Here is a 22,193-nt window from a genome sequence, read left to right as displayed (position 1 = left end):
TCTGCCCCTCTCCATTACTTCTCCTAGCCCCTGCCTCCTGCTTGATCTGGATGTAAAAATGCTCTGACATCATGTCTGCCTGTTTCTCACCATTATGACTGGGGCTAACCCTCTAAAACTGTAAGCAAGCCCCTGATTAAATGCTTTAAAAGTTGCCTCGATCACGTGTTCTCTTCTCAGTAATACAAACCTAACTAAATCTGGGCGAGTTTAATGCCCCGTGCTCATTGTTAGATCACCTGAACAAAACAACAAAGAAACCTGGGGGTTAAACTGCACACTGATCAAATGGCCTACAGATAGGGAGTGAACAGTTTTCTTAGCACCCTTAGAACCACATTCTATGTCACAAAACAGCACCTCTTAACAAATGCGAAAATCGAATTATTCCTCTTTTCTTAGCAGATCATGGTGGTATAAAGCAGAAATCAATAGCAAGTAAAACCACGTAAGTGCTTGAGAAACTCAATATATTCTTTAAAAAAAAAAGATTGTATGTGTCTACCTTTGTGCGTGGACATATGCACATGAACGCAGGTGCCTCTCTAGAGGTCAGATGTACCTGATCACTTCTTCAGCTGGAGATAAGGTGGGTGTGAGCCACGGAGATCCTGGGAGCCAAACCCAGGCCCTCTACAGGTTCTAATTAAGCCATTTCTTCAGCCCTTGAACATAGACTCTTGATTGATCAGTGTGCCAGTGAAGTTATCAAGGAAGTTGTTCATAAATCCTTAGAATCAAATGAAAATGAAAGCACAATCTGCTAAAACTTTTAGGACACACGTAGGTCAATTCTCAAAAGAAAATTATAGCCAAATGCTTATGTTAAGAAAAAATATCCTGGTTGGGGATTTAGCTCAGCGGTAGAGCGCTTGCCTAGCAGGCGCAAGGCCCTGGGTTCGACCCCCAGCTCTGGAAAAAAAAAAAAACACTAAATAAATAATTTTTAAGAAAAAATATCCTGAAAATGGCTCAAAGATCAAGTCAGTCAAGGTCCTAGAAATCAACAACAAGCCAAGCCCCAAAGAAGTAGGTGGCCAGAAGTAATAAAGATCAGGTCAGAAATTAACAGCCTATGACGAGAATACACAGTATCAATCAAGCAAAGGGTTCATCTATTGAAAAGACAAACGAGACAAGTCCCTAACCGAAACTAAGAGCGAAAAGACCCAAAATATTAAGATATAGAAAACAGGCTGTTACAACAAACTCCAAAAAAAAAAAAAAAAAAAAAAAAATCCAGGGGAAGGTTATAAAAGAACTTGAAACACACTGGGGGGAAAAACACAACTAGAACAGGCCTGAAGCAGCTGTCACCTGTCCACAAAGGGCAGCCCAGAAGCCAGTGACGTGCTGCCGGATCTACACAGCTCCTAAGGAAAAGCTACCACTGCTGCACTTGCTACTTACTCCCTGTCTAGCCTACACAGCGGAAGGGCAAACACTCCTAAACTCATCCTAAGAGACTAAGGCCAGACAAGGACACGACGGAAGAGAGATTATACATCAGAGTCCCTGATGAAGTCGTAGCCATGTCGGTTTCCTTTCTCTGCTGTGGTACGGCGAGCAAATGCCATGACTGAAAGCAACTTGGAGAAGACGAAGTTTATTTCATCTGCTCTCGGGTCAAACCCTATCACTGAGGGAAGCCACGGCAGTAGTGTGACCAGGAGGCAACTGGAACACAGACCACAGAGGACACTGGGCTTCCTGGCTTGCTTACCCTGAATGTCTTGTACAGCGTGGGCTCACCTGTTTAGAGACAGTACTACCCAGAGTAGGCCAGGACCTCTGACATTCACCAAGACAGTGCCCCACAGACAATCTGATGGAGGTGACTCAAGTTCCCTTTTTATAGTATGTCAAGCTGACAACCAAGAGGGGCAGCACAGCACAGCACAGCACAAAAGCTCAATAAATACACACAAGCCATGTGGTATTCAACAACATAGCAGTGAGAACACATACGTACCCTGACTGATTTGACTCCATCACAGGTTTACATTGAGATGGGTGCAACATAGCAAAGTCAATAAATGTTAAGTACAACGTACAGATCTAAAGGCAGATGGTACACAACTGGAGAAATGGCCTTAGACAAAGTTCAAAAGTCCTGAAAAATAAACCAGGCAGAGAGGACCATAACAAAGGATGTTTACACAAACCTATACCCAACATTATACAGACTGAAAAGCTGACAATATTTCCTTTTTGAACCAGGAGTTGCGGTAAAAGTGCCCATTCTAATCACTCATTCAACAGAATGCCCAAAATCTTGGCTGGAGCAATAAGACAAGAACAAGAATTGAGGGGGGGGGGACGGGGAGGGAGAGGGAGAGGGGGAGAGAGGGGGAGGAAGGGAGGGAGGGAGGGAGGGGAAGGGAGAGAGAGAGAGAGAGAGAGAGAGAGAGAGAGAGAGAGAGAGAGAGAGAGATCAGCAGAGTGCTTGTTACAAGGCAAACAACCCGGAGTCTGACCACTGAACCTTCGTGGTAAGAGGAATTAACTCTAGCATCTTCTGACTCTGAGCATCAGTGCTGTGCCCTCCTGACAAAAATATGTGAAGAGATGGTTCCTAAAAAGTAAGTAATGGGAGTAAGGGAGGGAAGGAGGGAGAGAGGAGAGAGGGAAGGAAAGAAAGTCCAAGCATCCCAATTTGCGAAGGACACGATTCCACACTATGTGGGAAGATCTTGGGTTTAATTCTGAACTATGTGGCTATACTAACTCTACCTGCATTCCAATACTTTTCAGTAGTTGTCGTGATGAGAAAAAAAAAATCACAATTAAATCTAAAAATTCCAAGTCATCTGATTAGAAATCCTGTCATTTTTTTCCTAAACTTCTGAATTCTACATTCTTTGTTAGCATATGGTTCAGTTTCAAAAATTCAAGCCAAGCACAGTTCCACACTGGCGTAGTCAATCTCAGGTAGGCCAGAGGTTGAGATGGAAGATTTTGAGTTCAAAGTCAGCCCAGGAATAGCAGTGAGAACCTCCCTAAACACAGAGCGCGCGCGCGCGCGCGCACACACACACACACACACACACACACACACAGACACACTTATAGCAATTCAATGGGACGTCCTCAGTAAGACATGATCAGTATCAACGTGGATCTGTCATATTCTCAGTCAAGAGGAATCTTATCCTTTTAGAGAAATGCTAAGTTTCCTTCTGGCCTTTCCAGCAGTTCAAAAGTCCTTCCACTATCTCATTCCTTAGGGTTCAGGGGACCCTAGGCTCAGATAAAACCAAGTCCAACCTCCTGGTTTTATACATTAATTAGCGCCTAATTAAGATGCTCAGTAACCATAATGGGAAATTATTTCTTCACATAAAATATATTGACCCATTAGTGTTTCTAGAAAACAAAACGGGAAATATGAACAATCTAACTAAATAAAACAACCTCATGAACTATTTCCCATGAAATAAAAAGTAACAAATGTTTCACATTGGAGGCACTGTAATTCTTGAAGTCTTTATTTAGTGATTTCTGGCAAGGAGATATACCATAGGAAAGCAGTCTCACTGGCAGTGAGGTATGTACTACTCGACACCAAGCACTCCTCCATGTAACTGTCCGGATGTATTTACAGATGATGAAAAGTACGAATGCAGAGCCTTGGTGCAGCCACATCAGCAACTCCGTGGAATGGCTGGACGGCGCGTGCACACAAACTGCTGTTTGTAAGCGGCGCTCGTTGTAGAGGAAGGAGCAGCTGCTTTGGACAGTGATCGAGGGAATCGTCACAGGTTCCCATGACCAAGACACCTGCACCACACTGTGCATTCCTCACAGCACATTTACTTCAGTAAACTCCGTTATGTCGGTCTTAGCATGAGCATAGTGTTACACAATTTTCATACATAGATAATCACATCCAAAACAAGCTCTAAACTGAAATTGTAAACATTCTCATCATATGTAGAAATATTTTGTGTATTAATAGTTTTGCTAACTGATCGAATTTGGAAGAGAACATAAATGAGGAAGCCTACTCTAAATCGTGTAGTGAGCCTTGTTTATTAATTACACATCTACAATGTTAAATAAACAGACAACCCTGTCCTGTGAGCATGTCAAACTGTACGTAAAATGTTACAAAGAAACAAATCAGTTAACAAAAGCATGTCTTGCAATAAAGAACATTAGATTTTTAAAATCTATTATGGTACAAAATGGAGAGGGTAATAATAGCATCTTTGTTGACAAAGTAGGAGGTAGCAGGGCGCACCACTTCATTGTCTGAGAAATGCAACTGGATTAAAGGACATTTCCTTACCACAAGTAATCGCCAAGACTATGTACAATATTTCTCTTAGAAATACTCGTTTAAACAAATCTCCCTCCGACTTTTTAGTATATATATATATGTATATATATATATTAAAAAAAAAACCGTTCCATTATGATTAAAAAAAAAACAAAAACACTTACACATCTAGATAGAATAGAATACTCTGCCCTATTCGGGGGAACAGTCTCAAACTATGAAGTACATGATATTTAATGCCCTAAGTTGAGTAAATTTAGTTAGCAGTTCCTGGTATTATACAAAACACTAAATACATACCAACAAAATATAATATCTTATTTTTCTATGTAAGTGTGGGGAAAAACCAGAGCCTTGATTCTGGTAACACTGCAGAGAACATAATCTTTCAGTAAGTCTGTCTGTCTGTAAGGATTCATGTGCAACACTTTACAGATGGCTCTCAGATGTAGGACCTTCAGCTGAGAAAACTCAGCCAACAAAACCTAGTAAACCTTAAACACATTCCCACCCTATATAAAACATACAGACTACTTACTGTCTGTCTTAAGTATTGTTTGCTCTGATACCACTCTAATTTAGGGTCCCCCATTTTTCCTACTTTAGTATTTATAAATGGATACTTTCATGTGGCTTACCAAAAAAAAAAAAAAAAAAAAAAAAAAAAAAAAAAAAGACAAATTTTAAATTTACATCCAATGGAATATGCTACTGAAAAGGATTCCTGGTTCTATGATGCTGCTTCTGCCATCAGTAAGGAAAACGACGTTTCTGTGATAGAGGCAGGCTTTTTAAGTAGTGATGTGACTTCCACCATGCCAGCTCCAGTCCGTGGAAGGTTAGCGTTTACAATGTGCCGCTGTAAGTGCTTAATCCAGTCCTCCTGAACAGACAATGGTCCCCGAAAGACTAGGCCACAAAACCTATAAGAGAAGTAGATAATAACAGTTCTCTTAATAAAACTGACTCAAATAAAGCCTGCAATTTAAAAAATAAATCTCCCCATACACTACATGGAGCACACCTAAGTTTAAATCAAAGGACCTCAACCTGTGGGTCACAACCTCCTTGCAGTTCAAATGACCCTTTCACAAGAGTCAAAGACCATATCAGATATTTACAATTCATAACAGTAGCTAAATTACAGTTATGAAGTAGTAACCATAGTTTTATAGCTGGGGGTCACTATAGGGAACTCTATTAAAGGGTCTCGGCATTAGGAAGGCTGGTTTACATTAACTTGAAACAATCAATTTACACCTTCATTAACAGATTTAGTAAATGTCAATAATTTAAGATTGGAATATTATTACTGAGTTAAGATTAAGTTTCTAAAAACTGTGTGTATAAATGGGTATTTTGCCTTCCTGTATGTCTGTACACCAAATGTGCATGCCTGGGTCCTTGTAGGCCAGAAAAGGGTGTAGGATCCCGAGACTGTAGTTCCGGATGGTTTGGATGTAGTCCCTCTGACAGCACCGAGGGAGGTGCTGTGAAGGAAAAGCACAAGTGGGAGTGCTCTCAGTAAGCAGGACGTAACAGAGAGCAGAGAGACACCAAACCGAATTATCACATATATGAAGCACAACGATGAACACACCACTGCTATCGGCTGCAGAGTAATACAGCATTCGGCTAACGTAGAAACCTAAGTTTATTAGTTGTTGACCATGCCACAAAATAAAAATGCCAACTACTGTGTCTCAAAGGACACCTAAAAAAGGGGCCACGGCACATGTGGCAACCCAGGCATATACCTGCATCGGAGAATGTAAACCTCGTCAGCACCATGAGGTAACGTTAGCATTTTCTTCTTGCTTCCAGATCTTGACCTTGATTTCTTCTGCTTACAATCTATGGCTAAAAAAGGAAGAGAAGAACTTAAAATTCTTCATATATTTAAAACATACCTACATAACAGAGAGGTCACGACAGCTCAATCATACCAGGGAAGTCTCTGTTCAGCTGTTTTCGGGGCATGCACTAACTCACAGTGGCTTCTGGAGCAGTTTCTCCTAGAGCAGTGTCTTAGGCTGCCCACATCTGTTCTGTGCCACTTTCTCCAAATGCAGCTCTAGGTCACTCAGGTACACCTGAGGAAAAGTGGCTACACAACCGGGAGCTCGGCTGGTCAATAACAGCGATACAGAGGATGATCTGGACTTCTGATCACACATGGTTTTAAACATCTTACTTCTAGGAAAATCACAACCCAAGCAAACCCAGCAATGGAATATCAACAATGTAACACAAAGCTCAGTGAACAGCCAATCCCCACTGAAACTGCAGAGCAAACACAGCTCAGTTTTCCTTCTTAATGCATCACGCGTACAATCATGCAAAGGCAGCTGTATTAGAATGTAACCAGAAATCTCCATTATCTAAGCTCATGCTGGATCCAATGTTTGATGCCAACTATTCTTTACAAAAGTTTTTCCACACTCTATTTTCTCTAGTAGTTTTGTTTTTAAACTGTGATTTAAACAGAAAGCTTTTTTTAAAGGGAGACCAAATATTTTAGTGCTGGTTTTGACATTTTCCATCACTTTTCCCTTAATTATTTATTCCAAATACATGAGTCAATGAATGAAAATGCTTTTATTGAACTAGTGGATAGGACACAGTGGGTGTCCTGTAGTCCTTGGGTTCTGACAGGAATGACAGGATTGTGGGTGCTTGCTTGTCAGAGAGCAGGAAAACAAGAGCTCATCCCTAGGCTTCAGGTGGAGGATCCAAACGAAACATAAGAACCATTCAAATGGCTTCTCCAGTGCAGGAAATCCCCTGAAACAATTCCAGGGACGGGCTGCTCAGGGACCTGTGGTGTGGGCTGTTCCACATCCACATCTCCTCACGGCAGACATGTGCCAAGGCAACAGAAATGTACACAGCGTACCACAAGCTGTAGTAAATGGAGGAGCTCAGTCACGACGCCAGCCTCTTGTCACTTCACTGAGAAGGAAAATCTAAGACTCACAAGGGTGTTTCCTACTTACCATTAAAATAAGAGACTCATAACGAACAGACTGACCAGCAGCCAGGTACTGAAAAATCACTGATTCCTGCCCGGCTCTGGCAAACGTTAACACTGTCATTAATTGTCCCAGTCAAGAGCTGGTACAGCAGCGCCTCAACAAATGCTTCTGGAGCACAAACCCCAGCAGAGCCTGGTAATTTAACCATCAGCATTCAGATGGTGTGGGACGACCAAAGTGCACTGTGGGCAACACCCTTCCTAACTCGGCCACACCATGAGCTCAATGCACTGTTGAAACACAAGTTCTTCATTATCTTAGAGATGCATCACAGAGCATCCACCTCACAGAAACTAGGTTCTTCATCACACCTCAGACCAACTGACAAACACCACACACTTCTCCACAGCTGCTGCGGTGAGCAATTTAGAATTTGGATGACTTTTAAGTGATTCGTACTCTGGAAAGAGCTCAGAGAACTACTAAGATCAGTTACCCCTCCACGTCTGAAGTAAACCCATGTACTACCCCGGCCTCTGTGACGTAGGACACAGCAAGGGTGAGTGTTAGATCACAGGCACAGTCTTTCTTTGAAGAGCTTACTGGCTGTTAAACTTGCCACATTACAAAAAAAAAGAATCCTTGTAGAATGTAATAAATTACTGTGGATAAAAACAGAATGCACTAACAGTCCTTACAAACAATCTTCCCTTAACACTACTGGTCAGCAAATGGGGAGGAACAGTAAGAAGTCAATGATGTGTCATATGCTACCAAACGCAGTCGAGGGGCAGCTGTGACAGCGAAAATATGCAATTGGACTAAAATATAAAGAATATTGACGTGAGGAAGAACAATATTTTCTCAACTCTGATGCTGTAGAACTCTAAAAGCTGTTTTATGAATGATCACATCAAAATTGTAAATAAAGCCATCAAATTTCCAGGGTTAGTATTTGAAGGTGTCATGATGCCAGAAAACAGGGCAACTGTCATTATGTAGCTGATAATCTCTGGTAACCTGGTTTCCAAGTAAAGTTACAGAAGTTTTTAGAAAGTCACTCCTTTACTAAGATTCAAATATTTCAAATCTCAGACTCCTGGGAATAAAGCCTGAATGTCAAGTGTCTAAGTCTTCACTGTTTGAAATTCCTTGGTTCCCGAAACATTGTTTTGTAGGTGAAATGAGTGTGTAGGTTAATTACTAGTATCCAGTCCACCCCTGTAATGCTGTCCACACATTTAAAAAAGCGGGGAAGAAACCTGAGTAACAGACATGTACAAGGAAGGCATTTATACGGCACCTGCCACAGAGACAACCGTCTCAAATGCTCCCTTGGATGCAAAGAATGGCATACAGACAGGTCTGTCACAGAGGCATTCCGGATCACCCGATTTCCTCCATTTTAAGTGTAACTCTGCACACTTGCGTTTGATGAGGGTTGGTTTCAGAAGCCCCTGTTACCTGGCTCTCTAACTATGCTGCTGCTGTAGGACAGAAGCAGACGCAGGAGTCAGGCCTCTCAGGCCACCCAGAACGCAAACCATGTGCAGTGAACCGGGGTCCAAAGGCCTTGGTTAGAAACCTACAGAAAACCTCAGCTGCTACTGCAGGATTCCTGGCCAAGAGAGAACTGAGCTGCAGACTCACCTACAAAGGCTTGGCTTTCAGACAAGCAGCTGTGTTTTACTAAATATGGAGGAAGACCTTCAAAGCCCCCGCCCCACCCCAGTGTTGTGCTAAGCACCAACCAGGTGACAAGCATGTCATCAGACAGAGTCAGGTCTGCTCTGAACAATTCATGTTATACACAACAAACACAGTCACTTTCGGCACCGAGGTTACCACGTGGAGTCTTCTTTCCATTGTCCTGCTCGCTGTACACCAACAATTGCTTCTGAGAGTTCCTTTTTTCTTCACTGTACAAACGATTTCAGAGAATGAGGTCTTATTCAGTGCTACCTAAAGCTTCTGTGATCACGAAGTACACCATGACTAAATTAAAACTTATCACTAACGTCTTTAATCACTCTCATTCATCCCTACCCAATTACTCAAGAGCTCTATTTCATCTTCTTTAACTGACTTCTGACATATTCTGTGTCTTAGTGTGCGGTCTGCTGTGTAACAGAATGAACACCAGTGAATGGAAATCACTGACGTGTATTTGGTTTGCAATCAGGGAGGCTGGGAAGTCTGTGAGTGTGGTGCCATCACCTCACAAGGGCCTTTCTGCTGAGCGATAACATGGCAGTAAGATGTGTATGCACACAGAAAACCAGGACGACGCTGGACAAACTCACTATCCTTATCACTCCTGTAGTAGCCAGTCCACTTCCACAACAACAGCATTAATTCCTTCATGAGGACAGAGCCCTGTAGCTCTAATAGTCTCTCAATATCCTTTTAAAAGATAAACTAAATTATAATAAAAATATCACTCACTAAAATAAATCAAAGACTGCACATCAGTTAAAACTTATATCTTGGCAATAAAACAGAGTTTTAGAGGAAACATTTAAAACCAGACTTGGACGTCTATCCTTCTAAAACCTTTTGTCTTCCTCAACACGTCAGACACCTCCATTCTCCATGAGAACTCCAGGACCAGCTCCAGTCACTTAGTACGTGAGACTAGAGCCATGACAGGCCTACAGGCATCCCTCCAGAACTCTGTGACCTCAGACAAACATTCTACTGCCCAGCACTGCACAGACACTCTCCCTTCTAGTGGCATGACCAACAAAGAAACTTGCCTCACACACACCCACAAAATAGGAAGAACAACATTCAACCTTAAAGCTCAGAGTCCCATTTCTCCATGTGCCCCTCTGGCCATGCTGAAGAGTCTGGTCCCTCAGGAGTCTTGATGGCGACAACTACAGCTTTGCCCTACTCTGAGCAGAATTCCTCTGAGGTGGAAGCTTTATGCCTGTAGCTGTCCCAGGCTCCTGCTCTAACAGACGTGAGGTCTCAGAGATTCTCACTCCAACAACTCTACACTTTGTTAGGGTAGGTAGGTTCTCTGCAGCAGTTTGGTCCCTGGCCCTCTTTTCTACTGGGTGCTACCCTCATGGGGACACACTGCTCATCCATGTGGAAGCGGCTCCTGCAGTTTTCAGTTTTTGGGGGCTTGCAGGCCTAATGCCCCTTGTAAACAGCAATGCTTCCCACGTGTATCTTTCGGAGTAGTGGGCCTACTAGATCACATTGTAAAAGAAGTGCCAGGATTCTTCTGATCTAAAACTCCTTCCGCAAAGGGTCTGGTCTCTCTTCACACACTCAGCATGTTCTTCTGTACACGCTATCCTGCCTCACTTTAATTACAGTGAGCGGCATGCAGCTTTAGGCAGAAGCTGTCCTCTCACAGCTCATGTGGACGGACACTCAGCTGCCTAACATTGCTGTCAGGAACTACACGGCACCAGACAGCCTAGTCCACCATTCTGTGTCCCACAAAGTCCCAACAGCGCACAGACTAGGTCAATTCTTCACAGCAATATAACAAAGATGGCCTCTATACTTGGTTTCTAATAGTTTGTTTCTCCTTTTTGTTTCAGACTTCACCAGAATAGTCTTTTCTGTCCATGTTTCTACCAATGTTTCGACTACAGTCTCTTAAGAACTATGGCTTTCTTCTGACCCCTCATCAGAACCTCTCAGTGTCCCACACACAGCCACACAAGCTTGCAGCATGCGCGCCTACGTCTTCCAACCTCCTCAGGTCATGTAGCTCTAAAGAGGTTTTCACTTTTCCAGTTCTTTGTAACAACAGCCTTATTTCTTGGCAACAATTTAAATCTCCAAATAAAGACACTCCTAACTCTGGAGGGTAGGAGTCCCCGGTTAACGCCTGGCGAGGGCCTTTGGGTTAAAGTGCATTACGCTCTGAGAACAAGCGCTCACATGGGCGGCAGAGAAAACTGGACGATAGCAACATCAAGCTCTATGAGACACTCCTTCAACAGACTGCTCCACTAACAGAGGCCTGCGGGAGGGCACAGCCTTGACAGCCCAACCCTCTGACAGCTTTCACCTCTCCACGCCTAAGACTAACTAAACTGCAGCCCTAATTTGACAGAGGGAACTTCAAACCATACGTTGCTGGGGTTACAATCGAGCACCATGGCCACAGGAGATGGAGCCCAGATACAATCAGTCCAGACAGGACAAAGAAAATATCTTTTTTCCCATGTTCAAGTTGGGAAAGTAAAAACAACTTGGAATTTATTTGGAAAGAAGAGCAGGAGGTGCATGTCATCCTAGCACCATTGAGAAGCTGGTGGTGAGGCCACAGTAGCAGTGGTGAGGTGGGAAGAAGACATATGTCTCAAGGTGTCCCCAAGTGTGAGTCTGATGAACTCAGTCCTGAGGGCTGCCAGAAATCCTCCAAGGTTCAAGACTCAAGGTTTCAAACAAATAAAAGACTGCTCAAATAAGCCCTTTATTTTTCTCCAGGTCAACAAACAAAGTCCTAGGTTTGGGAGGGTAGTTATTTTTAAAGAAACACTGATTGGTATAAAACAGGAATTAAGGGAGGAGGCTTTTAAGTAACCTGTTTTCTCCCTTAAGCTTTCTGTCTGAATGGAGCGCACAAGACGAGCTTTATGGATGTGCGGTTGCACAGGGCTCCATCTATGTGTTCAATGCTCTGTTGCTGCAGTTGCCAAACATTTAATAACTTTCCAAGGCAGCTACATAGTCGTTTTGCACGGGACCATCCACATGTCCCCAGTGCCATGTCCTGAGTACCCAGGAGTGTCATGGGGCGCCCATGCCAAAGGAGGTGATGTAGAACAGCGCCCGCTCTCCCTCCACCACCACAGTCAGCCTTCCACCACTGCCAGTGTGAACATCCGGGAGAGAGCCAAGTGTAAGGACAGACAGTTAGCACAGCGTCACCTTCTGTATGTCCTGTTTGTCCAAGCAGGGTTTCTCTGTGTAGCCCTGGCTGTGGAGGACTCAGAGACCCCTGCCTCTGTCTCTGTCTCTGAGCTCGGGCACTGAAGGAAAGTTGTGTCAGCACCACTTCCCCTTGACAGTTTCACCCTGAGACTGGGGGAGGCTTTTCCTTAGCATACTGAATTGCTCAACGATTCTAACACTTTTCAATGACAAAATAGTAACTGACCCCAAGTCAAATAAATGATCAGGGGCAAATTACCTAAAAATATTTTAATATTTCCCCTGGAAATGACTTGGAAAGTAGCATTTTATTTACACTTAGGTCAATGTGATGGGGTTGGGGGAAACAATTTGTAGATGCCTCCACTGTTTCAAAGTACAAATATATCCAGATATTTGAAGGATAACTAGATATAAATTACATAAATGATAAAAATAGAACAAATATATTATGATAATAAGGAAACAAGTTAAAATTTTCTTTCCAAGGTGAGTTGGGCTTTTGTGCTGTTTTATTCAACAGTATTGGCAAAGCCAGCATTGCCAAGGAGAATGACTACTTTCCTTAGACTAAGGCATATATAAAATACAGGACAAGGCAGTAACAATGAATCTGTTTGAGTCACCTTTTAGAAAAGAATTACTTAAACATTTTAATCAAATTCCTGCCCTCTATAAACTTCTCTATTTCTGAGACATCATTTTAGGAACAATTAGACAAGTGTTCAGGAAGAAAGTCAAACCCACCTTCCATACAGGCACATCCAAGTCCAATAAGACAGAGATCTTAATGCCACACATGTATGGTTTTCAATGAATTTGATTTGGCTTTTAATCATTTTTAAGACTTTGCATATTTCAACAAAATTCAAAAGTAAAAGCAGATACGTATTTTCTTTTGGAAGAATTTCCCAGCTAAGGCCTTGTGCATGGTTTTTGTGTGCGTGCATGCATGGGCATTAAATACAACACCAAATAGCAAGAATTAACATTATTTTTCAACCCCTACATAAACAAACAAAAAGACCAAACGACAAGCATGCAAGCAGTAAGTTCTACTCTTGCACTTCTACATGAGGAGCATGGCCCTCTCCAAGGAGCCATCTTGTTGGCCTGACCTCACAAGAGGCAGTCCAAGTCTGTGTGGGTGATACCTGTCTTAGGGTTTCCATTGCTGTGATAAGACACCATGACCAAAGGAGGGGAGGAAAAGGTTTATTTATTCTTCCAACACTCAGGTCAGCACTAAGGAAATCTGGGGTAGGAGCTCAAGGCACAAATCTGGAGGCAGGAACTGAAGCCAGAGAGGAATGCTGCTTACCGGCTGGCTCCTCAGGGTGTAGCTTGCTTTCTCTACCGTTCTGGACCATAGGCCCAGCCCTCCTACATCAGTCATTAGTCAGAGACTGCTGCACAGGCCAGACTCTGAGGTTTCTCAGCTGAGGTTCCATCTTCTCAAGTAGCTCTAGCTTGCCTCAAGCTGACAAAAACCCTGAGGAACCAGGGAATGTCCACAAGTACTGACAGCAAACACCTGCATTTAGTGCCAACAACAATGTATTCTCTAAGTGTACCTTGATCCCAATTACAAATAGCACTCAAAAACTCATGTTAGTAAGAAATCACAGCACATTAAAAAATTATAACATTTAAGAAGTAAATCCTAGAAAATTAACAAGTAATAAAACTAGGAGGGATACCAGACAAGACTGGAGCTAGGCAGGGGTGGGGAAGAACAATCAAACAGAATTAAATACTAACCAGAGACAAGCAAGAGCAGGTATCATAAAACTGAATTTCATCTGGGCGGTGTTCTAGAGGCCGCCTAGGTGAGGTGGCTCTTTACAGATGCACCGCCCACCCCTGCTTGAGCCACCCATACTCTTCAATTAGAAAAGTGACAAACCAGTCACACTGCTCCACACTGGCCATCCTACTACCTGCTGGCCCTACTTCTCATTCCTACTGTCATTACTCTTAATGACTTATGCGTTAAAATTACTCTTAATTCAAGTCCTATTACTCTTAAAATCAATTTTTCCTTTTCCTTTTTTTTTTCTCTTTTTTCTTTTTTTCTTTTTTTTTTTTTTTCGGAGCTGTGGACCGTACCCAGGGCCTTGCGCTTGCTAGGCAAGCGCTCTACCTCTGAGCTAAATCCTCAACCTGAATTTCTCCTTTTCCTAATCAAATCTTTTATTCAAAAAATAGTTTCCAAAGCATTGCGTAAGTCCTTTTAAGAAGGATTTAAAGGGGACTTGAGCCTGGCGAGGTGGCACATGCTTTTCATCCTAGGACTGGGGAGGCAGAGGCACACAGACCTTAAGCTACAGCTGCCTGGTCTACAGAATGTGTTCTAGGAGTAGAAGAACACACATGGTAGAGATCAAAGACAAAAGGAATTTGCCAGTTACCAGTGAGTTCCAGATTTCAATTATCCCTATGTCTTCTCTGTGACTTACTTCACCATCTAACTTAACCCCTTACCTCCTGCTTCCCAGTATTCTTAAGAAACCTTTCCTTTCCCTACAATGCTTCCTCTTTTCTCAAGTATGGCTCTTTTCCTCTCTAGTCTAACTTTCTGTTCCAACTAGCTATCTTTGGAGTTCAAATAATGACATGTGTGGGGATGGGGAACCCCTTTTTGATACATGTTTTTAGCATATAAAAAAAAAAAATCAACCCAACCCAACACACAAACAATAACCACCCAAAACCCCACCGTGTGAAAGTCCCAGCATCTGGGGAGCCAAAGACAAGCAAGCCCTCTGCCACGCACACGTGTCTCACCTGTCAGGACTCGCAAGTCCTGCTCTGAGTCCACTGTGCATCCTTCCCACTCCCTCTACACCGCACAGCGATAGTTCACACAGCTCACGCCACCGGTCTGAATGTCGGTCATGCTTACGTGTGTTTCGAGCACCCAACCCGCCTCTGAAGTACTCAGCAGGAGCTGTGGGAGTGCCGGCTGTCAGCGAGTAACCCGCCAGGCATCTCTGGGTGCCTTTCCTGGCCTAACAAACAAACTGCATCTGCTTGTAGGTTATTCTAAAGGGGATCAGGTTACATTTACCCATCCATTTTACAAGGCAAAAATAACATCCAAAAAACCCAACCTTGGCACTAAAGAACTAACCTTAAGAAATGTACTCAAGCAGAGCAACTCATCATGCTGCCCACGTCTGAATAAATGACACATCACTGCCACACAGACACAGACTATGTTCTTATTCCTTACACGGTGTGAGTCGTACTGAGACAAGTGACAGCTGAGATATGGACACTGTCTCTTGCTCATGGTTAGCTCTAAAAACAAGTTGGACTACACCACTTGCTCCTTCTTACGTGTATGTAAGTACATGTGTGTGAGTGCGTGTTCATTTGTGTGCAGGGATTTAACAAACGAGGTAAAAGGGAGGCAGCAGGGAAACCAGGGCCCTCAGTGCTGGGCCTGCCTGAGGGTGGCCTAGCCTAAGCACCAGGGCTGCCGAGGTGCTAGCTATGCAGCAGGCACTGAGCTGTGCACCGACCCTGTTCTATTCTGAGGTTACCGCTGCTGATATCCCTCCCTTCTTACTTATTTCAAAGACAACCCAGTCAAGAAGAATTATCAAGGTCTATCTGGCTCAGAGTTTAAATGCCAAACAACATTTCTGTTTATGCTGCAGAGGACACATAGCCTTCCGCACTACGGAAGAGCAGACATCCCTGGATGAGCAAATCAGCGCTGCCTAAGAGGAGCTTCAACGGTGGACGTCCTGGCAGAGAGCTCGCCCATAGCACTTCACGGGCAGTGCCCACCCTCAATGTCTGCGAGCCCACTCAGCACCTGGCAGAGGCCATTAGCACCTGTGGGAGTATTATATCATTAAAGCTCAAAACAGGGAGAATAAAGCCCATTAGTAAGATCCAACCTACAATTACAACTTAAAAGTGGATGATTTGAAAAGTATTTTTTGAAAAGCAGGTGTAACCCACTAGTGACTAAGGACTAATACCAATTTCTAAAACCCTTTTCTTCCTTAATTATGGCAACTGGTCACTTTGGGTAACTAGTATATATTACTCCTAACATGCTCTGGAAAATGTGCTCTGCAAATAGACAAATAAGACCCTTCCTGCACATACTTTTAGAATAAAAACTATTTCCTCCATTAATTTTAAATATGTAACTAGAAATTTCCACTTTACATTAATATCTAAATTTAAAAATTTTTTTTTAAAAAGCTGGTAGATAAAAGCAGGTTGAAAGCAATGCCACTGCTACTGCCACTGCCGCTGCCGCTGCTGCCACCTGCTGCCCCAACGGTTGGAAGGTAAGGCACCACTGGGAGTAGTTCTAATCCACACCAGGCCCTAAACCGAAGAGCCTTCAAGCCTGGGCTTTTCAGTGCTGAGCAGACCAACTTACCAGGTCACAGTAAACACTGCTTCTCTAAGGAGAAAGAATGAGCAGGGACAGGCTGCAGGTGCGACTGTGAATTTACACATGCAAGCTGGGACGTCAAAGTAAAGAACACGGCATTCGGAGCATTTGAATCATCACCAAACTGGTATCTTAGGAAGCAGCCTCTTCAGTGTAAGAGTAGCTGGGAAGACCTGAGTTAGAAGGACTATTTCCACCTCTGAAATAACACTGGATCGCAGAGAAGACGCCAGGAGCTGATGGCCTCTACAAAGGCTTCAAGGCTCATTCTATCACAGCTACCACGGAACTACCAGTCTTGAGAATGTCTAAGCTTGAGTTTGTGTTGTGTGCATGTGTGTACAGTCACCTGTCCGTGCACATGTGGAGACAGAGGCTGAGGTGGATGTTTCTCTATGTTCACCCGTAACTTTATTCACCCGTTTACTCAGAGATGTTCTCTCGCTGAGCCTGAAATCTGCAGTTTTCAAGTGCACAAGGTGGCCAGCATCTCTCTGCTTCCCACACTGGGGTTGCAGGTGAGTGTTGCCACACTCGACTTACTTACATGGACATCAGGATCTGTAGAAAGCACTTTAAGCACTGAGCCACCTTCCCACCCCCTAGTGAAGCCTTTTCTTCAAGTCTGGACAACACATGTAAAACTATACATGAATAAAAGCTGAACTAGGAAGAAACATACTGGAGGCTTAAGGTTTCATTCCTACCATTTTTTCTTTTTTATTGTTCTACGTGTGTGGTGTACTTGTATGGAGACACGGTTTATGCACGGACGGTGTATCTATGTCTCACTATCACCTATGTATGTATCTATGTACACATAGACACAGTTATACTTTTAGAAAGTTAAGTCTGTTATTCATATGAACCAGTGAATCCCTTACAATGACCTAGACCCCTCCCGGGCTCCTGTGACACAAATACTGGGAAACCGACATGCACGGGGAGTCTGTGGATACGAACAGGATTCTCTGTCTGGGAAACAAAACACTCATAAAGCGGAATACAGTGTCGTTTTCAAGTTGCCACAAGAAAGCAGGAGTTAACTTTAAACCGGGACCTGTCACTTCAGAGTGTCTAAGGAAGGGAGGTGGTTATGGAAAGCGTCAGCCTAGACCGTATGCATAGCTGTCTGATCCCCTCTGCATGCCGACAACTAGCACACACCGGTTTTCTAGCACTTCTGACGAGTGGCTGGTATTTAACTGCAGTATCTTCTTTGTCCTGGGTGGCCTAGACTTTACAGTTCATTTTCTTTATATTAAAGACTTTATGTTCTTTTTCTTTATATTAATGAGGGCTTTGATTTGGCTTTATTGCTTTCATGAAAGGTAGTATCAGTTACCAGTGCCTTAAACTACTATCGTGTTTTGAAAAGTTTACAGATGAGACTAAGAATTTTTTAATGACCCAACAGTCAAGTGCAGGAGCACTTCACCCATTAAGCACTTAGTGAGACACTCTCAGAAGTCCTCCAGAGTCTAAAGCAGACCCAGCCAGTTTCCTGGGTCCCTGCTGTCTCCAACTAGACTTATTTATTTAGTCTTCACCAGAATGGTCCCCACTATAAACCAACTTTCATTTTAGAATCATGCAACAGAAATCCAAGAAAAGAGAACAGTAACTAGGGAAAGAGCCGCGGCAAGACACCCTTGGTCTGAACCCTGGTTTTGCTAGGCAGTAACTTCTGAGCACAGCTTCCTTACCCAGTGAGAAGCAGCCTAGAGCTACGCCTCACGGCGCCATGGAGAGCAGAGCATGGACCTCAGGGTGTTCCTTTGCCAGTTGAGCTCCTTCTTCTGTTGCCTCCTGTCTTTCATGTCTACGGCCGCAGGCCTCAACAGATGCAGGTAAAGTGAACTTAACATCGGGGTCAAAGCTCCATGCCAGTAAACTAAAACTGTTTCCTCCTTTTCATATAAAAGGTAACCCTGTCATTTGTGTCTCACTCCAAGAGACAGAGTGAGGAAGCAGGACAAGGAGCACAGGATGAGCACAGTGGCTCTTTAGCAGCAAGGACATAGCACATGTTAAGTTGTGGGACACAAAGAACAAGAGAAAGACCAGGCAAACAACCACTCGAGAAAGCACACAGTCATGACCTCAAAGGAGGAGGAGAAATAAACACACTACAAAGAGGATTTCAATGGGGAAACAACAACAACAACAACAACAATTTGTACAGTTTTATTTAGGAAAATAAGTTTAAGATTTGAGAGAAGTGGAAGTCGGCAAGCAGGCAGCTTGAAAGAGTACAAGTCAAAGAGCAAAGCATTCGGCAAGGTATCCGTCTGTCAGGCATTCTGTCTGAGTAAGCTGACCAACATCCACAGACGACACTGTCTGCAAAGCTGGAGTAGCCAGAGAAAATGCACAGAGACGTGCTTGTTGGCATGTGGAGGTTAGGCTTACTAATCCTAAATGCAGGGTAGGGGCATTAAAAGAAAACTATAATAGTGGTCACAGGGGGCATTATTAAGACCTGTTCCCCTTTGAAATTCAACTTCTAAACCAATGAATTATTCTATATATTTGAGGTTTTACTGTGATTTTCTCTTTTAAATGAAGCATCTTTATCCAAAGCGCCATTACTGCAATCTTTTCCATGTTTGTTAACCAAGGAGGTGATTTTTCTAGAATCTACTCATAGAAAAGTAAATTCAAAAATCACAAATGCTATACTTTTTAAAGAGTGGGATACAGACTTAAAAGGTTACCTCAAATGGGCTATTTTCCCCCAAACCATATCAGTATGGGCCACAAGAAATTAATCATTTATTGAAATCCTACCTAATAGTTGACACACCACGGAAACTTAATATATATCAACTGCTGCTTACCAAAGGGAGCCACAGCTATCATCCAACCTATCGGCGCTACTGCGGTTATCATCCAACCTATCGGCGCCACTGCGGTGAGGAGTTAAAGGAGACAAAGAGTACTGTACCCAACAGATTTGCTGTGATATCTGTTCAGACATACCTGTACCAGTCTAAAGTCCAGCACTCTTCTTTCGTGCACAAGCACTAAGTACCTGGACAGGCTAGCAGCACTTGCAAACATCGTGTTGCACCGCACAAACGCAAGCGTCACAGGCATACCTAGCATTCAAAAGAAAAACTGTAATCCAGGTCTCACTTCAAAAGAAGAAAGCTGTCTAAGCTTAGAGTGTGTACAAAGTGCCACAATAAAGATAGCTTTTAATTGCTCATTGAGTTAGCTTAGCTTGAATTAAGGAAAGGGAGTTAATCTCAGTAGCTGGCAGTTAGCATACAGAGCCAGCTTATGCTCTTGGGAAAGTGCGAGGAGGAGTGAGTGGCCTGGACCTCCAAGCTCCTCTAAGTTGAACCTACTGTCATGGCCTTGCAGATTTCTGTGTTACGCAGATCCTTTCTTAGACATACTTAAATCCAGTCCTGTGATTTGAATAGCACAGTTCTGTTGAGAAGGTTCAAAGCGTTTTACCAATAAAAAGAATTAGAAAGTCTAGTTGAGAAAGTGGTAATTAAAGTGTTTTACGCACGAAACCGTAAAAGGCCTGATTCTAAATGAGGCTCTGCCATCAGGCTGGAGAGGAGGTGGTGACACCGTGGAGCAGCCGCTAGACATGGCGCTTCACTCAGGGCACTTTACGCTCATCACCCTGAGTGCGCCACCAATAATGAAAGCTAATGATCTCAAGGTTTGTTTGCTAAAATCTGTGCGCTAAATAAATGATCAACAAGCCAATACCATCACAGGAAAGGAAACATGTAGAAAAGTAAACTCTAAACTTTTCAGACAACCCTCACTCTCCCAAAACATTTCAATAGGTGTCTCAACCATATTATGATGGCCACAAGAAATCATGCATCATGGTCAACACAGCCAGCTGATCTCTCAACGGTATCCTTCTTCACAAAAAGAAAGACTACTACTAACTTTAAAAGACCCTTTATATGGAAGAGAGTACCCTACTACCTACCTAGAATCCTAAATCAGAAAAAGCATTTTCAGGCTATTAACATTCTCCGAAATCAAAACAACAATACAAATTATTTGAGATATTCACTGCTTGCCATTATGTAATTTGACCCTTTATTAATACACTGACCAATTTCCATCTGGCTAAGAACACAGTCAACATAGGCCCACATACATAAATCTTCAACATTCTTAACCTCGAAACGAGCAAACAAATAACCAAACCCAAAATACCATTCTAGCGTTTAAGTATAAACCAGACCTTCGAATGCACAATAGTTATTTACCTGCCACCTCATTTCCCAATCCATCCTGAACAGCCCTCCCACAGAAAGCAGCAGCACCAAGCCAAGCACCTGCTCGCTGCAGGAGAGCATGGCTGTAAAACTCAGAAGGCCGAGCGAGGTTCTCTAAGTCACACAGCACAGCAAGGCTTCAGGGAGGGGACTCTTGTTCGGGTTAATGGCATCACACAACAGGCACCATCTCTGACCTAAAGAGGCTGCTCTGTACTGCCCTGCCCTGCCCTGCCTAAGCAGAGGGGCCCCAGCAGCTCAGTTCTGAACGCATCACTTGGTAGCATTGGCAGAAACACATCAGAGGTCTTCCAAGAAAACTGCTGTGCTGCTGAACAGGAGCCTCCCACACATACCGCAGCAGTGCTGTGTTTTACAGGTCAGTCGGCTTGGTGTAGGGGTAGGAATGTGTTTGTCTGTCTGTCTGTGTGTGTTTTGCTTTCGTTCTCAACTTACATTCAGACCAAGGATGAGGCGGACACTCAGTCTGCTGGGCATCCTCTGAAGAGCTCCAGCAGAGCCGCTGTGCCCTGCCGTGCGGCACTTTGAAGGGGAAGATGCTGGCCCACAAGGCACTTCACATGGATGCTCCACCTCACAAAGCACAACTCAACTGTGTTCAAAGACTCACAAGCGTCCTTACCTGAGTGCACAGTCAAGTCCATTTTGTGTGGCTGATAGATCAACGGACTGTCTTCGTTTAATGGAAGAACACATTTCTGAACAAATCTCTTTCTTGCTGTCTGGTTATGGATCTTGTGAGGAGACAGAGCCGAGTTCCTTTCTTCTCCTATCCTCCTACTTTTAAGGAGCTCTATCAGTGTGAGAGACTGGTTCTTTTTCCCACTGGGCAGGTCAGGCTTTGTTTCATCACACTCATTTAAGAAATTCAGCCCTTCTTCCTCTGATGCAGACACTGAGAGAGCCTCTGTCTTTAGGCCATTGTGGTATTCATCAAGAGGTAAGACATTGTGAGAAAGGAAGTCATCATCTGAGGAGAGTTTCTGAGCTACGAATGGTCTGGGGATAATGCGGCGGCTGCTGAGCGCCTTCAGGATCTTTTCATACTTCTCTTCGTTCTGCATCATCTCGTTCAGAACACAGATGGGGGACTTGTGAGCATCCCACTTAGTTTTCCCAAGTCTTTTCAGATGGCCTCTGACATGATTTGATAACCCAATCTTTGTGTCAAACCAACCACCACAGAGCTGACAAGTATGTTCGGAAGTAGTCTCAGACTTCTCTATAGCTAAAAAAGATTTTTAAGAGTAGTATCAGACTCTTACAAATCACTGTAAATGAGTAAACTCATAAATGGACAGTGTGACTCTTTATATAAAAATGACCAA

The 22,193-nt window shown here is 43.4% G+C and overlaps 1 protein-coding gene across 21 annotated transcripts in view; it reads right to left on the bottom strand.

Annotated features, from left to right (window-relative positions):
• Window positions 1-3,453: 3,453 nt before the first annotated feature.
• Window positions 3,454-22,193, bottom strand: part of Zfp644 (zinc finger protein 644) — a 74,932-nt gene continuing 56,192 nt past the window's right edge. For 13 of the 21 annotated variants that reach the window (XM_087582788.1, XM_087582786.1, XM_087582792.1 and 10 more), the window contains 3 exons: window positions 21,488-22,093; window positions 6,040-6,142; window positions 3,473-5,205 (listed from right to left, as the gene is read on the bottom strand). In XM_087582788.1, the coding sequence (XP_087438914.1) occupies window positions 5,013-5,205; window positions 6,040-6,142; window positions 21,488-22,093 (902 nt within the window). In that variant the 3' untranslated portion in view covers window positions 3,473-5,012. 21 annotated transcript variants of the gene reach the window in all.

This window comes from Rattus norvegicus, chromosome 14, assembly GCF_021556685.1.
Source record: "Rattus norvegicus strain SHRSP/BbbUtx chromosome 14, alternate assembly SHRSP_T2T, whole genome shotgun sequence".
In the NCBI taxonomy this organism is placed as follows: domain Eukaryota; kingdom Metazoa; phylum Chordata; class Mammalia; order Rodentia; family Muridae; genus Rattus; species Rattus norvegicus.
This window is presented reverse-complemented; position numbering and strand designations above follow the sequence as displayed.